Raw genomic sequence first — 15,611 nt, 5'->3', positions numbered from 1 at the left:
AGATTACAGATTCCAAAATAATATTTGGTAGCACAACTATTAATAGTTCTAATAATAAATCATCATATTTTCATGATTTCTAAAGATCATGTGACACTGAAGACTGGAGGAATAATGCTGAAAATACAGCGCACATAACAGAAATAGATTATATTTTAAAGGATATTAAAATAGAAACCATTATTTTATATATTTTATTTTGATAATTTAGAATTATTACTGAAATACAACCTTTTTTTGTTTCAAACAGTTCAATGAACAATAATAAATGAAGTACCTGGAGCTGACAATGAAGTTAATGTATAATAATTAGCAAAGATGATTAATTTAGCGCTGTTAAACGCGCGTGTGAGGGGCGGAGACGCGCCGCGGAGCGTCAGACGCGCGTGAGGACCAAACACAGCAGAACGGTAGGAAACTTCACTCCTCTTATTACTTCTCTTTTACTATAGCGATTTATTTTTAGACACGTGATCTGAGTCTTTCATAGATTTGTAGAGTTATTAGAGTTATTAGAGAAATTGAGTTATTTATTTTTTTACATTCTTTGGTCGAAGTTTTCAGATCGGCACTTCGGAGCCTGTTCGCGACTCGGTTGATTCAGATCGGCACTTCGGAGCCTGTTCGCGACTCGGTTGATTCAGATCGGCACTTCGGAGCCTGTTCGCGACTCTGTTGATTCAGATCGGCACTTCGGAGCCTGTTCGCGACTCGGTTGATTCAGATCGGCACTTCGGAGCCTGTTCGCGACTCTGTTGATTCAGATCGGCACTTCGGAGCCTGTTCGCGACTCTGTTGATTCAGATCGGCACTTCGGAGCCTGTTCGCGACTCTGTTGATTCAGATCGGCACTTCGGAGCCTGTTCGCGACTCGGTTGATTCAGATCGGCACTTCGGAGCCTGTTCGCGACTCTGTTGATTCAGATCGGCACTTCGGAGCCTGTTCGCGACTCGGTTGATTCAGATCGCCACTTCGGAGAATGGTCGCGACTAGGTTGATTCAGATCGGCACTTCGGAGCCTGTTCGCGACTCTGTTGATTCAGATCGGCACTTCGGAGCCTGTTCGCGACTCGGTTGATTCAGATCGCCACTTAGGAGAATGGTCGCGACTCGGTTGATTCAGATCGGGACATCGGAGCATGTTTGAGATTTTTTAAAATTCAGACATCGAAGCAGGAAGTGTTTGTCAAACAGTTAATTGGTGATAAATGAATATTTGGACTTGAGGCTTTTTTTTACTTGTCGATTCAGCATGTACATGGACCCACACACAAAGGTGGACACACTCTAGACTTAATCATCAGCAGAGCTCTAAAATTTTCATCCATTGTTATTAAGGACGTTAATAAAGGACGTTATTCAACCACCTATATATATATATATATATATATATATATATATATATATATATATATATATATATAGATTACATCTGGGGAGAAAAGAAAGGATGTGATGTTCAGAACATGGTAGCTAGTAATTATCAAAGAGGGGAAGAGATGCACCCCATTTGGCCAGTGGTGTTTTTACACCCCAGACAAGGTTTGAGAAGGAAAAAATCATTATGAAAATATAATTATATTTTCCTTAAAATCTTCAGGCCTTATTATCATGTCATATATAACTGTGATGTTCTGTAAAACAACAAACTTTAAAATACTTTGTTCTTACTGGTGAAAATCAGATGGTCATCTCTGTTTTCTCTCAGGTACATCACAGTGTAAGCTTCACAGTTAACATTACTCTCATCAACGTAGTCCATATCAACAACAAAAATATATCTTGACTCCATATAGTGGTTATTTTGGAAAAAATCCCAGGTATTTTGAGCAGTAGGATTATAAAAAAAATAAATCAAATGTGCTAATATAAAATTAAATTAGCCTATATAAAATTGCAAACATCTATCTTTCAGTACTTTTTTACTTAAGTACATAAAAAATTTAGTACTTTTGTACTTTCACTTGAGTAAAATTGAAAAAGGACTACTTTTACTTTTACTGGAGTAATATTTTATTATACGTATCTGTACTTTTACTCAAGTACTTGATTTGTGTACTTCGTCCACCACTGACAGTGGCTAAATATCATGTTATTGTGTACGCTTCATGAAACACATCCCACGGCAACAGCGTGAAAACCGCGGATTTGGCAACACTGAACACCTGCACTGCTTCACCAGCAGATGGCGCAATTTGATCAGAATTAGGTGTGTATATATATATATATATATATATATATATATATATATATATATATATATATATATTATTATTATTATTATTATTATTATTTATTTATTTTTGGGTAAGGGATTTGTTTTCTTTTTTCGAAGTTATCGATATTTTGGAATATATTTTACAAAATATCTCAGTCCATGTACTTTGTTTTTTTTTATGTTACTTTATTAAATAAGAAACTTCATAATTGTTTCTATTCCCTATTTTTCTGTGTAGTAATTTTTTTAACATCACATTAAAAAACGTTTTTTTATGATTAATATTTCAACTTTTGTATGCCAAATCAGTGTAGATAATAACCAGTATTAATTAGAATAGATGCCAGTTTTATTAATCTTCCAAATACAATGGTCATAAACTTCAGACGAAAAAATTCAGAACAAATGTCCTTTTTCTTGTTTGCAGTTTATTTATTTGACTAGCACTGCATGTTTATCATTAATTTTTATTTTTAATATGCAAAAATACTTGAAATTTCCAACAGTCAGCAATGAAAATGTTGATACCATTTCTCCACCCCGTTGAAAAATTCACCAGAACTGTTTAAACAGGACAATCGAAGGCATGGTCTATGTTCAGAATAGCACACTACCATACCACTCTTATTCTTTTTGGTGTATAGTGTGTAAACCGTGCATAGTGTGTAATACCTGAAAGTATTCTGAACGCAACCAAAGCACACTGTACAGAATACTGTATCCTATAATACAGTGCATCATATTTACACTACAAACAAGCAATATAATGAGATCAAAATTAAGCATAGTACGGTTTGGTGTATGTAATATTGCATATTTCATACTGTTTCACATACTATTCGATATAAAGCAGTATTGTGCAAGTATTCCAATTCTAAACATAGCCACCATTGATTCTTCAATTATATAACCCAACCATTTTCTCACGAATGCAGTCTCTTATAAAGATTTAATATAGTTCACTGAAAAAGAAGGAATTATACACTTCTTTAAAGCTTTGGATCAGATATCAGCTGACTTCTTCATAATCAGTTTGTCTCTGTCTGTTTCTCGACAGAATTTGTTGAAACAGGAGGTATCCTGGTGCTGGATGGCTCATTGAAACTGCATAGGAACATACATGTCAACCTCTTTTAGACATACAGTATATACACAATCAACAAAACCCGAAACACAACATCTATCCACATTCAACACGTTACTGTGGAATCATGGTCGCAGCCTGAGAAGAGACATGGGAACAAGTCTCTGATTGTTCATCTACTGTCCAGGCACGTATGGCCAGTTGATGGAGCTTCCAGAGAGCTGCATGTCCCGGATAAGTGTCTCAATGGGCGTCTTGCCAACTAGCCGCATGAAGAAGAGTTGAGAGATGAGGTTGGCGGGAACGGCTCTGAGGGCGGGCAGTCGCAGCAGGAGTCGCCCGAAGCGCTGCGGCTGACCTGGATACTGCATGCGCTCGTACTCGTTCAGAGCCACCTGTGCTTTCTCCTGCAGGCTCTCGATGTGCACCGGATCTGACAGCCCACACGCGTCTGCAGGAAACAGGACAAAGACTTTACAACACAGCCGCAAGTGACTTTTTAGAAGTTTTTAGTAAGCTACTATGCAATTTCTAGGATGTTTTGGATGGTTTCCATGTGGTTCCTCATTGTCTCAAGTCAAAATGTGTTACCCTAAAAGTGCAAGTTTCTATGATAGTAATTGATCTGGCTATGGTCGCTCTTTTAATATAAGTCTAAGGGATTTTGTTCCATACAGCAGGCAAAAGTGGTACATTTAATTACTTAAAATTAAAAAAGCGAAATATTCCTCAAATGCAGATTCTAAGCAAGAAAGCAAGTATAAACATTAAAATAGTCATGCATTACTTGATCAAATATTTAAATGGAGGCAGTGCTTTTCACCGTGCCTAAAATGTGTAATTACAGAAAAAATAAATATGTTTGTATTTTGTGTGAAAATAAATCATGCAAGGGTCAATTTTTCGAAACTGAGATTTATACATCATCAGAAAGTTGAAAAAATAGGCTTTCCATTGATGTATGGTTTGTTAATATCGGACAATATTTGGCTGAGAAACTATTAGAAAAATCTGGAATCTGAGTGTGCAAAAAAAATATACATTTTGAGAAAATCACATTTGAAGTTATTCTAATGAAGCTCTTAGCAATCCATATTACTAATCTCAAATTAAGTTGACATATTTACAGTAGAACATTTACAAAATATCTTCATAGAACATGATCGTTACTTAATATCCTAATGATTTTTGGCATAAAAGAAAAAATCTATAATTTTGACCCATACAATGTATTTTTGACTTGCTACAAATATGCCCCAGTGACTAAGACTGCTTTTGTGCTCCAAGATCAAATATATGATATTAACCATGTTATGTCAACAAATGGAAAAGTAAACTTTCTATTAATTATCATGTTAATTACTGTGCCTTTAGCCCCAACAGTAAGGGCACTTTTTTACCCCAAATTCCATACTTTTACATATTCTTTTGTGATATAAAACCTGTTGCTAATGATGGCAAGTACATGACCGTCAAGTATCAGCCAAATATGCACGTGCACCTTGATAAGCGAATGTTTTGGAAAATGCTAAGCCATGTTTTTGTACCATCTAGTAGTATAGAGGAAAATAATATCAAAGGCACCTTTTACCCCGGGGTTCCTTTAGTAACTCGGGTTCATCACTCACCTGGTGAGAACAGAGCGATGGCTTTCAGACAGCTGTATTCAGCCGAATCCACCTGCAATCGTGTCAGCTTGTCCACCTGGTCCTGGAAGACCCGCACCTGGTCCATGAAGGACACGACGCGGTCAGCAGGCATGGGGGAGGAATGAAAGCCGGCGGCCGCCAGCAGAGGGGCTGTATGCAGCGGCAGAGCCGACTGAGCTGCATTCAAGATGAACAGTTCACTCCAGCTGAGCCTCAGAAGAGCCACCTGCTCTGACACGGGCAGCTCAGGAAAGAAGGGAATATTCCGCACCCATTCGATGGTACTGAAGAGCAGCCGGGCCGCCAGCTCACATATATTGTCGATGCCCATGACGGAGCTGTTGCCTCCTGGGAGCTGCTGGCCGCACTGGGCTCCGTAGCGGCTGTTGGGGTACGGCTCTGCTCTCAGCAGCTGAGAGATGAATTCAGACACCGGCTGACCGTTGAAGAATTCAGCACCCATGCCCTGACCTCCTCCAACATCACCACCTGCACCAACCATGGAGGCTGGACTGATGCCTGCATGGGAGGGAGGGATTCGACCACGCTGGACTGCTGGAAAATACAAGAAAAAACCAACAGGTAGAACGGAAACATCAATATAGTGATACAAACAGTAACATGAAACTATGGGGGAAACTGTTTGTTTGGGACAACATCAGAAATATAAATAAATAAACAGTAAATATTTACAGTATCTGGCTCATTATACATTACAAGTCAAAAGTTTTTAAGATTTTTAAGTTACAGTAAGTCTCTTAATACTTAATAAATTACATTTCAAAATTGGCTTGATGTGCAGTGGAGAAATAAAAAATAAAAAAACATTAAACTGTTGCATGTCCATTAATGACAATTCTTCAGAAATATCATATTCATCCATTAAGAAAATACATACTTTAATTTCACACTAATCATTTTTCTGCACTGTTTTTCAGTTTCCTTTAAATTGCCTTTTTGTCCCTTAAATTACAGTTTTTGAACGGATGAGTCTTGAGTTCAAAATAATGAATAAAAATGTTAATGAGATGTCAAATGTTACCAGTCAACCCACACAGCTTGTATGATAAACAGTTGATAAAAAAATTTTCTTTGTAATATCAAAATTGCATTTAATAGTTAAGCTCAGCAGCTAGTAAGTTACACTGATAAAACAGAGCAACTGAAACCAGTAGTTGTTTTACTGAGAAAACCCATTGTTTTTACACTTTTCCGATGTTTGCTGACCTTCTTTCCTCATTCCGACCCGGAAACACTTCTTCAGACGGCAGTACTGACACTGGTTACGGTGGTGCTGATCAATCTGACACTCTCTGTTTGACCTGGGAAGACAGTTTAGACACCTTTCAGCCGAGAGAATACATACGATTATTTAAGATTTAAGAAGAATCTCTGTTGTGTGTGTAGAGCTCTCCAGTGATTCCCAGGGAAATTATCAGTCACGTAACCTTGGCACAAACACGAAGGACACAATTCAGCAAGGCTTATGTCAGCTCTGCTGTAAGAGGCCAGTTATACACAGAACATGCACAATTGTGTTTTTCAAATGAAAATGTAGCGTCCATGCACTTCTTATTCTGTTTGCTCCCAAAAAATCTTATAAATAAGTCCAGCCATCGTTAAACCTTACTAACGTAATCAAATATGAATATGCTTGACAAAGAAAAGGTTTTGACATATTATGGTGAACAGATGCTCACGGTACACATCCAAACCATGACCCTCAAAATGTTGAGGTCACAGTTAGTAAAGAAAAAAAAAATTATTAATTTATTAATTTGCTGTTGGTCACCAAGTCACTGTTACTTGAGAGCTTGCACTGCTAGTCGTTTCTTTAAAATATTTTGATGCAATATGAAAGAAATTCCTCTTTACTTGCAAAAAAAGCCTAAATCTTAACATTAGTAGTAATGTTCCCTGATTAACATATAGCAGTGCTCGAAAGTGCCCCACTTGCATCTTGCGTGCATGTAAAATGTCTTTAGGAGCACGAGTGCATAAAAAAAAGTCTCAAATTTGGCGCCAAAACATAAAAAACATGAACTGCGAAACTATTGTTTTTTATATATATCTTCAAAAAAGGCTATGATTTGGATTATTATAAATGTGCGCTGCCCGTTTCAAAGTCAAATAACTCATATTTACGCCAAACGATTGCATATGATCTGCAGTTGATTAAATTATGACAGAGTTCACTTCATTGTGTTTATATTGTAATATGTCCTAGAGATGGTTAAGAATTGTAATCTCCCTCACCTGTTTGAAAAAGCACCCAGCAATGGTAAAGCGTTTCAAAATAATAGTCTAATTGCACCAACTGAATTGCAGTGGTCAAACTATATAAAATTAATTAACTGATTTTAATGGAAATTATAATGTATAGTGATGGGTGAAATCATTAATCATTATTCAGATCTGAGCTACGCAGCGTGGATCGAGAATCGTTTAATTTAGATGTGAACTTTGGAGTGGGTTTGTGAATCATTTGATTCAGATCGGGACTGTTCGTTGTGTATATCTCGAATCATTGAATGTGGGTATGTGCGAGTGAAAAAAAAAAACCTAATGTACTTTTTTCATCGTGCCCCTAAATTGACTTAGGAGTACATGCTCCTTGAAGAAAAAGAGTCAGCGTCAAGCATTTATTATAGCATGATTACTATGATTTATTCATCTCCCTTTATTACTGTAATTTAAATGTCAGAAAGAGGTTAACAGAGTTCACAGAAAGTTCAGCCAAATTCCTTTTCCAAGCTGCATCTGGAAACACGTCGTGTGATTGGCTAATGAGCCTGAGCAGTCCAAAAATGTAGTTCATTTATATAAAGTCATGGCGTCAAACCTTCAGTTTCTTGCTTGAAAACGCACTATTGTGGAGTTTGTTGTAATCAAATTTTGCATTTATTAAAAAAATAAAATAAATATAAGGCAATGCATGGCAAGACAAATATATTTATATACCACGTTTCATGCACAATGGTAATTCAAAATGCTTTACATAAAGGAATTAAAATTATCATTTAAAAAATCACAATAATGAAACAAGGAAATAAAACAACTTTTAAAATAACTAAAATAGATTGAAAATTAATTAAAATAGTTAATAATGCACAGCTAAACAGATGAGTTTTGAGTCTGGATTTAAATGTGACTAGTGTTTTAGCACATCTGATCTCTTCTGGAAGCTGATTACAACTGCGAGCGGCATAGTAACTAAAGGAGGACTCCCCTTGTTTTGTGTGAACCCTTGGTATTTCTAACTGACTCGATCCTAATGATCTGAGTGGTCACTTGTATTCAATGAGCATATCTGAAATATATCTGAAATATATTTCAGTGCTAGGTCATTTAGTGATTTATATACGAGTAAAAGTACTTTAAAATCAATCCTAAATGTAACTGAAGCCAGTGTAAGGACCTGAGGACTGGTGTGATACGCTCAGATTGTCTGGTTCTAGTCAGAATCCTGGCAGCAGTGTTCTGGATGAGCTGCAGCTGTCTAATGGTTTTTTGGGAAGGCCGCTGAGGAGACCATTACAATAGTCCACCCTGCTGGTGATAAAGGCATGAACAAGTTTCTCCATGTCTTGACTGGAAACAAAACATCTAATTCTTGCAATGTTTTTTAGATGACAGTATGCTGATTTAGTTACTGCTTTGACAAGACTACTGAAACTAAGGTCTGTCTTGATTTTTTTTCTTGATTTTTAGTTGTTTGTCCCAAGAGTCAAGGTATACATTCACCTTGAAAACTTCATCTTTGTTTCCAAATGCAATGACTTCAGTTTTCTCCTTGTTTAACTGAAGAAATTTCTGGCTCATCGAACTGTTTATTTCATCAATGCATTGGCAGAGGGAGTCAATGGGAAAGTAGTCATTTGGAGATAAGGCTTGGTAAATCTGGGTGTCATCTGCATAGCTATGATAGGCAATTTGGTTCTTTCTCATTATTTGACTTAGTGGGAGCATATACAAGCTAAACAAGAGCGGTGCAAGTACTAATCCTTGTGGGACTCCAAGTGGAAAACATATGTTTGTAAGACAGTGTGTTGGATAATATGTGTGTGTCTCACCTGCAAGTGTAGTTGAGGTTCCGTCTGATGCTCCTCTTAAAGAAACTCTTGCACCCTTCACAGGTGAAAACACCATAGTGCTTGCCGCTGGATTTGTCCCCACACACCACACAGTCCACCACACAGGCCTTGTCCTCCTCGCCACCTTCTGCATCGCTGTTCCCCACCCGAGGCGAGCTGTTCTCCTCCTCCCCCCGCAGGTAACCTTTCTCACCGAGTCCATTCGCGCTGCCGTTGGGGTTGGCCCATCCTCCGCTCACCATGGCCATCTCTGTGTTCACCAGCAGGAGCTGCTTGAGAAACCTTCCCACGTTGAGAATTCAGATCCGCCCCGGAGCGAATCCCTTCAAGCTGCAGACAGTAAGCCGAATAAGTCAGACCTCGGAGGAGAAACACATTCAACAGCACTCTGAAGACCTCCGAGGCTTACCGGGCTGACAAGTTTTTGTCATATCACAATCCCTGTTGCTTTTCTTCATGTCCTCTAACCAAAAAACCCTGTGAAGATCTCAAGATCCCTTTGATTCACTGAGCAGTTCAGAGTTGGACAGCTCACCTCGCCCTCTTCACAGAAAACAATAAATTACACATAAACGCACCCAGACTTCAGGAAAGAGACAAGCTCATACACATGCTTCACAGCTCACAGCCACTGTGACATTACTCTTGGAAAAGCTACTCTACATGCCCCCTAGTAACAGACAAGTTAAACCGGTTCCTTCAGTACTGAGAAACATGCGGTCATGTTTAGAAACGTTGAGGGTATTACAGGTCACTTAAGTTGGTTTGACTCAACCTGCCAGTGTGTTTCGTATTTACTGCTTCATGTTTTGGTTAAATCACAAATGAGATCACTTAGTATCTCGGTTGTTTCTCCTGGACAGCAATGAGATTAAAAGAAGAGCAAATGGAGCCTAAGTTAAGCCTCCTGCTTCTCAGAACTCCCCTTTAATCTCTTAAGTGTCTTCTCTAGTTTCTCAATAATGTGCTCAGAAGATACCACAGTCTGTGAAGTCAAACATTTTCTCATCGAATTCTACCAAGACTTTTATTTTCTAGCTTTATGGTTTTATTGTATATCTACTATGGTCTCGTTTGTGTAATTCAAGTAGAAAGAGTCCCCTGAGCCATGACAATACAACTAAATGATCTTCTGAGGTTATCTAAAAGTCAAATAATACTAAAGAAACTGCTTCCTTTAACCCTTGTGTATCATCAGAAACATTTTTGTTGTTGTTGTTGTTAATGCAAATAGCATAACATTTCCCCAAAATTTGTATTTTTATTGGAATTTGAATATTTCACCCTAATAAATCTATTTTACACAGCAGGTACAAAAAAGTTACACTCAGGACCTCAAGGACAAAATTTTTTTCATTAAAACGGCAATATTTAACCCCAGTGCCATTTAGCTATAAAATCATGCATTCTTTGATTCTGTTGGCAATGCGTAAATTATTTTTACTATTTTTTTATTTTTTATTAAATGTTGAATACTTTCCACCTGACAGCACCATTTGAGGTTTGGCCTATAAAGCAAATACCCATGTTTTTCCTGGTTTCTGTTTAAGCTAATAAAAAAAGGCCAAATGAAATGGTTATACTGTATGTTAATGCATGTTTAACATATTAACATATAAATATTAAGTTATAGAATTATAATTGTGTGGTTTTATTGATATCCGTATCAAAAATGCTTCTTCTTTTTATCTGACATTGCATAAAAAAAGTTAACACGAAACAGCTAATGTTGACTTAAAACGTAACAACAATGGCACTATTTTTGACACTAAATGTTTTTACCCATGTAACTTTTTTAGAACTAGAGTTAAACTTCTAATAAAAAGCTGCCTCCCAACAGCAGAAACCCACAATGCCAAACATGCAGTCAGACAGCGACCTGGCTAATGATAAACAGAGCTCAGCCCCCACCCTGCTCCTCAAGGAGGAAAGTTCAAGGAAGTTCCTTGCTCTTTCACTTGGTTAACAACACAATCCTGCAACTTAGCAGAGAAGCAAACTAGTTGAGTCTCAGTCTCTTTTAGTACACTCTTTGCAAATACAAGAGAGAGAGAGTCCTTCCATACCTTGTTTTTGTCAGTGCCGGTTGGTCCAGCCGTATGCTCTCGAGGGCCTCAGCATTCCCAGGAACCGACCTTAAGCTCTTTTAGCCGTCCACTGCTTCCCGTGCCCTGCTTTTCTCCATTCATCAGTAAATCATGAGATTCAACGGTCAGGAGAGACAGCTGACCCGAGCGTCTGTGGTGACTGGCCAACAAGCCTCGCTCTGTTCTTTCTCTCTCTCTCTCTCTCTCTCTCTCTCTGAGTAGTGGAGGGCGAGTGAGCATGTGTGTGTGTGTGTTCAGGGATTTGACACTGCTATTCAAGCCCTCTGGTTGCTATGGTGCCACCTGCCTTATAAGGGTAATAGAGTCAAAGAGCAGTGAGTGGGCTGTAGCCACTCTACACAAACAACCAGGAATCTGTTACTACACACACACACACGCACACACACACACACACACGGTTAATCCCTCCAGAGATGACCATAGGTACACTTAGCATGCCTCTGAGGACGGAGAAGACCCTCTTAGCGGAGATCAAAACTTTAGAGGATGTGTCAGCGTGATTAAAATCAAAGAATATGGCAGCTTTACAACTGTAGAAAGTCCCTCACCAAACACAAGCTTAAAAAAAAAACACGAGCATTTCATCCTGTTTCATCAATCATCTTGTAATATTCTGAAAGAAGGCATTGTTTTATGTGGATGGTTTTGTGCTGAGCTGCTGTAAATGTGCTGTACCGAAGAGCTTTGTGCTGATTTGTTAATCTAATTTAGGGCTTTTTTAGATCACTCGCTGTGGAAATCTTTTTGTCTTCTCGTGATTGCTTTGGCTTTTACTCGGCTGAAAAATACATCTTAAAGCAAGCAAAGTTTTGTTATCAAAGTTTTAAAGTGGTGTCATTAATACATTTCAAAGTACTTGACACATGCATTATAAACTGTACTTTTTAAAATTCCTTCCTTTTCTTTACCAAATTTTACACAGATCTGTAAACCAAAATAAGTTGGCAAAACTCAAAATTTTTATCATTTACATAAGAAAATGTACGATTTTATTTATTTTGTACATTACAATATACATTATATAACAGATTATTATTTTGAGTGCCATGGCAAAGCAAGCTTAAAAAATAAAAAGTTAAATTAAGTTTAAATAAAAAATTAAATAAAAAAAAATCATTAAACTTAAAAATGTAGACAATTAAAAGTACTTAAGAAGTTTGCTTAAGTCAGTTTCATGAACTCAAAGGAAAAATAAAATTCTAAATACTTCTAAAAGTTCATTTGAAATCATTTCTTTAATTCAAGTCAAGCCTGATTCAAACCAATGAATTATTTTGAGCATGGAAAGACACTGCTTCACTGATTTGTTTTATATATAAACATATATTTTATATATATATATAAATATATATATAATCCTTATATATAAGGACAAAATTAAATTACAAATACATTACAAAATACTATTCCTTTCTTTTTCCTTTCTGTAACTTTAATTTACTTTATTACAACACTTATGCTTTTTTATTACAATGAATCATATATTGTTTAATTTATGTTTTCCCTATATATACTCAAACCATTGTGTTTTTTTGAGCATTAGGGTTTACAGTGATTCTTTGTATTTTTTTAAGTCATGTTATTCTTTCAGCCATATGTTTTATAAAAAATATCTCACTGCTTTACTGATTTGCATCCCACACCAAATCCAGATGGCATAGATCTGGAGCCGTTTGTCCTGTGCTCTCTGTTTGTTTTCCCTCTCTGTGTGTGCTTCCAGGTTTCTGGGGTTGAACTGTTGCTCTTTGATCCGGAATGCAGCACTTCCTGGATTCTGATCCCTTAGTATCTTAACAGTGTTTCCTACAAATCAAAGTCAATCTCGAAATATCACAGGCGACTTATCTAGTACAGACACTGGGCCATGCAGTTGCAATTCCATCCCTTTTATTTTAAATGTAATCTTTAAATTCTATTCTGCCCTCGATTCTTTGCTTTTATCATCCGTATTATAGTATATGAGATTACAAAGGTATTATTCTGATCTGATTTTTCAGGAAAAAGCTTAGTTTCACCAGTGCTGTGGCCTTAAGATATTAGAAGCCCAGACGGCCTGAGCTCTTGTTCAGGTGTTGAGGAATGTTGAAAGTGGGTTTAAACTTTAACCATTTCGTAGGTGTAAAAGCATTTGCGGGAGCAGCATGCACTAAACTCACTCTAGCCTCTTTTGCTCTCTGACCCGTGCGAGATGTCTGTCTCTCGATGTCGTGGGACCTTTGACCTTAACAGAGAGACGGAGCGTCAGACACTGACCAGCACGCCGCAGCGAACATCTGCTGGGCTACTGAGAAAAACACAGCACGGCCTTCATTTGGTGGGAAAGTCACACTTGAGCAATTGTTATTCAGATGAGCTGACCTCAGTATTGATTTCCAGGTTTTTTAAAGATGTCTCGCACCCAACTAAACATTTAGTCAAGTGTTCCTCTGAGTGTTATTTTATTACAGTTTAAATATTTCCATTAGAAGTTTATAAAAATTTTTGTAAAGTCATTTTGTTGTCATTTTTATGTCTACATAAAAAAAAATCATTTTATTTTTTTTTATTTTTTTTTATTTATTTTTTTAGTATACCACATTAAACTAAATTAAAATGAGAAACTGTGCCTTGGCAACTAGTTGAAATAAAAAGGTTTTTATATTTTATTTCACCTAAAAAAATATATTTTTATTCCAAGCAAAATTTTTTTTACGGTTTTAATTTTAATTTCAGATTTAGTAAACTATAATAACCCTGATTCCTCTAAACAAAGGTGGAATAATTTATATAACAATAACTTGCTAATAAAAACATAAGCAATAAATATTTTTAAATAAAACCACATTTAAAAAAAATATTTTACTATTAAAATAAAATCAAACATTTAAAATTGTCCCTTTTTCCTCTGCTTTCCTGCAGTTTTGTACTATACAGTTAAAATTAATTAACTAATTAATTAAAAATAAAACAGTGCTGTATAAATATAAAGGAATTTTCTTTATTGATTTGTTACAGGTGTTTTACCTGTATTTTGAATTTCTCTCTTCATTATGTTGTTTTTAAATGGAAATATGTGTAAAATTAACAGATAAACTGGCAGTAGATTGCTTTTTTTATGGTAAAGCTTTATAACATTACTGCAACACTTTTGTTTGAACAAACTTTATTTGTTAAATGTGTCACTTGGATGGACTCAATAATTAGAAACCGATTTCCTTATTTCTGTTGTGATATAAAAAATGCAGCTGTCAGATTTACACAAGTGAATAATACCTCAAACTAAAAGTGCAAAATTACCATTCTGCAACCTGTACAAGAGAAAACGGGATGGAGAGCAAAAGAGGAAAAGAAAAGGGGTCAACTGGGGTGTTAGTGTGGGCTCTAATACACCTAATGAAGACATCTTAAAGGGATTACAAATCTGCTCCCTTCACTGAAAACCCTGCTGCATGATTCCTCTCTTAATCCGTCTAAAGTCTAGTGCACTCAAATGATTAATCATGATTAATCGCATCCAAAATAAAAGTTTTTGTTTACATAATATATGTGTGTATTCTGGTTATATTTATTATGTATATATAAATACACACACATTCAGTATATATTTACATGTATTTACAAGTCTATATTTATATTAATATAATTTATATTATAAATAAATATATTTAATATATAAGCATAACCTATTTCTGAAATATTTACATGCATGTGTGTGTATTTATATATACATAATAAATATAAATATACATATATTATGTAAACAAAAAATATGTTTTTTTTGGGGGGGGGTTGATTAATCGTGATTAATCATAAAAAACTAAATTAATCATAAAAACTAAATGTTTTCTCAATAAAAGAGCTATTGGTTTCAGTGTAACATATTTGCTAGTTGCCAAGTTTAATCACAGCATTTTGATATTTTGATATTCACCATTTTTGTCTCATAATTATAAAGGTAGGCCTTCTTTGGGCAAACAAATGTTACATTCTTGATGTTATAAATGTTATATGTTGCTTGTTTTATGCTATAAATGCTATATTCTTCACATTTTAATATTCATTTAGATAATTTTTTTTTTATTAGTAAACCAATTTTTTTATTATTAGAAGTGTCTAATTAGTAACAGTTTTCTTGTGAAAGAAAATTTTATTTAAAATTAGTCTATTTTTCTAAGACATTTAGATTGTAGGAATACATTTAACAGTACAAAATAATGTAATAAAAAAAATGTATGTTGAATTTTCATTATTTTGAACTCAAAAGACATTGCAAAAACTAATTAAACACACATAAAGCAAATATCAAGCAAACTAGGGAAAAAAACGGGGGTAGGTCTTTGTTTTCTCTTATATTTCTTAAGAAGATTGTTGTAAGCAATATGATCATCATCAATGGACAGAAATGTTCCCTAGAATGAGCCAATAGTCTGTTGTGTACCGAAATGATCAATTTTGACTTTTTTTTGCTAAATGTCTCC

General features: G+C 35.8%; 1 protein-coding gene across 4 annotated transcripts; it reads right to left on the bottom strand.

The window, feature by feature from the left end:
• Positions 1–2,630: 2,630 nt before the first annotated feature.
• Positions 2,631–11,517, bottom strand: LOC113111250 (nuclear receptor subfamily 2 group F member 6-like). 4 transcript variants are annotated; one of them, XM_026275851.1, is made up of 6 exons: positions 11,113–11,517; positions 9,456–9,589; positions 9,026–9,376; positions 6,159–6,274; positions 4,932–5,504; positions 2,631–3,754 (listed from the first exon to the last, which is right to left on the bottom strand). In XM_026275851.1, the coding sequence occupies exons 3-6, from the start codon at positions 9,292–9,294 to the stop codon at positions 3,480–3,482; spliced, it is 1,233 nt and encodes a 410-aa protein (XP_026131636.1). In that variant the 5' UTR covers positions 9,295–9,376; positions 9,456–9,589; positions 11,113–11,517; the 3' UTR covers positions 2,631–3,479. The 4 variants fall into 4 exon arrangements, with proteins under 4 accessions (XP_026131636.1, XP_026131635.1, XP_026131638.1 ...); XM_026275850.1 differs by lacking the exon at positions 9,456–9,589 and having other exon boundaries at positions 11,113–11,516; XM_026275853.1 differs by lacking the exon at positions 9,456–9,589 and having other exon boundaries at positions 6,180–6,274; positions 11,113–11,513.
• Between the last annotated feature and the right edge of the window lie 4,094 nt (positions 11,518–15,611).

Source organism: Carassius auratus, chromosome 11 (genome assembly GCF_003368295.1).
Source record: "Carassius auratus strain Wakin chromosome 11, ASM336829v1, whole genome shotgun sequence".
Lineage (NCBI taxonomy): Eukaryota > Metazoa > Chordata > Actinopteri > Cypriniformes > Cyprinidae > Carassius > Carassius auratus.
Note: the sequence above shows the minus strand (reverse complement) of the source record. Positions and strands in the feature narration are given on the sequence as shown.

What these genes read in the sequence shown, in the direction of transcription:
- LOC113111250 (XM_026275851.1), bottom strand. Translation starts at nt 9,294, where the DNA reads ATGGCCATGGTGAGCGGAGGATGGGCCAACCCCAACGGCAGCGCGAAT. An exon ending in TCAGCAAACATCGGAAAAGT is followed by an intron (nt 5,505 to 6,158) that starts GTAAAAACAATG and finishes ATTTTCCAGCAG; the next exon opens with TCCAGCGTGGTCGAATCCCT. An exon ending in CATCGCTCTGTTCTCACCAG is followed by an intron (nt 3,755 to 4,931) that starts GTGAGTGATGAA and finishes TGTTTCCTGCAG; the next exon opens with ACGCGTGTGGGCTGTCAGAT.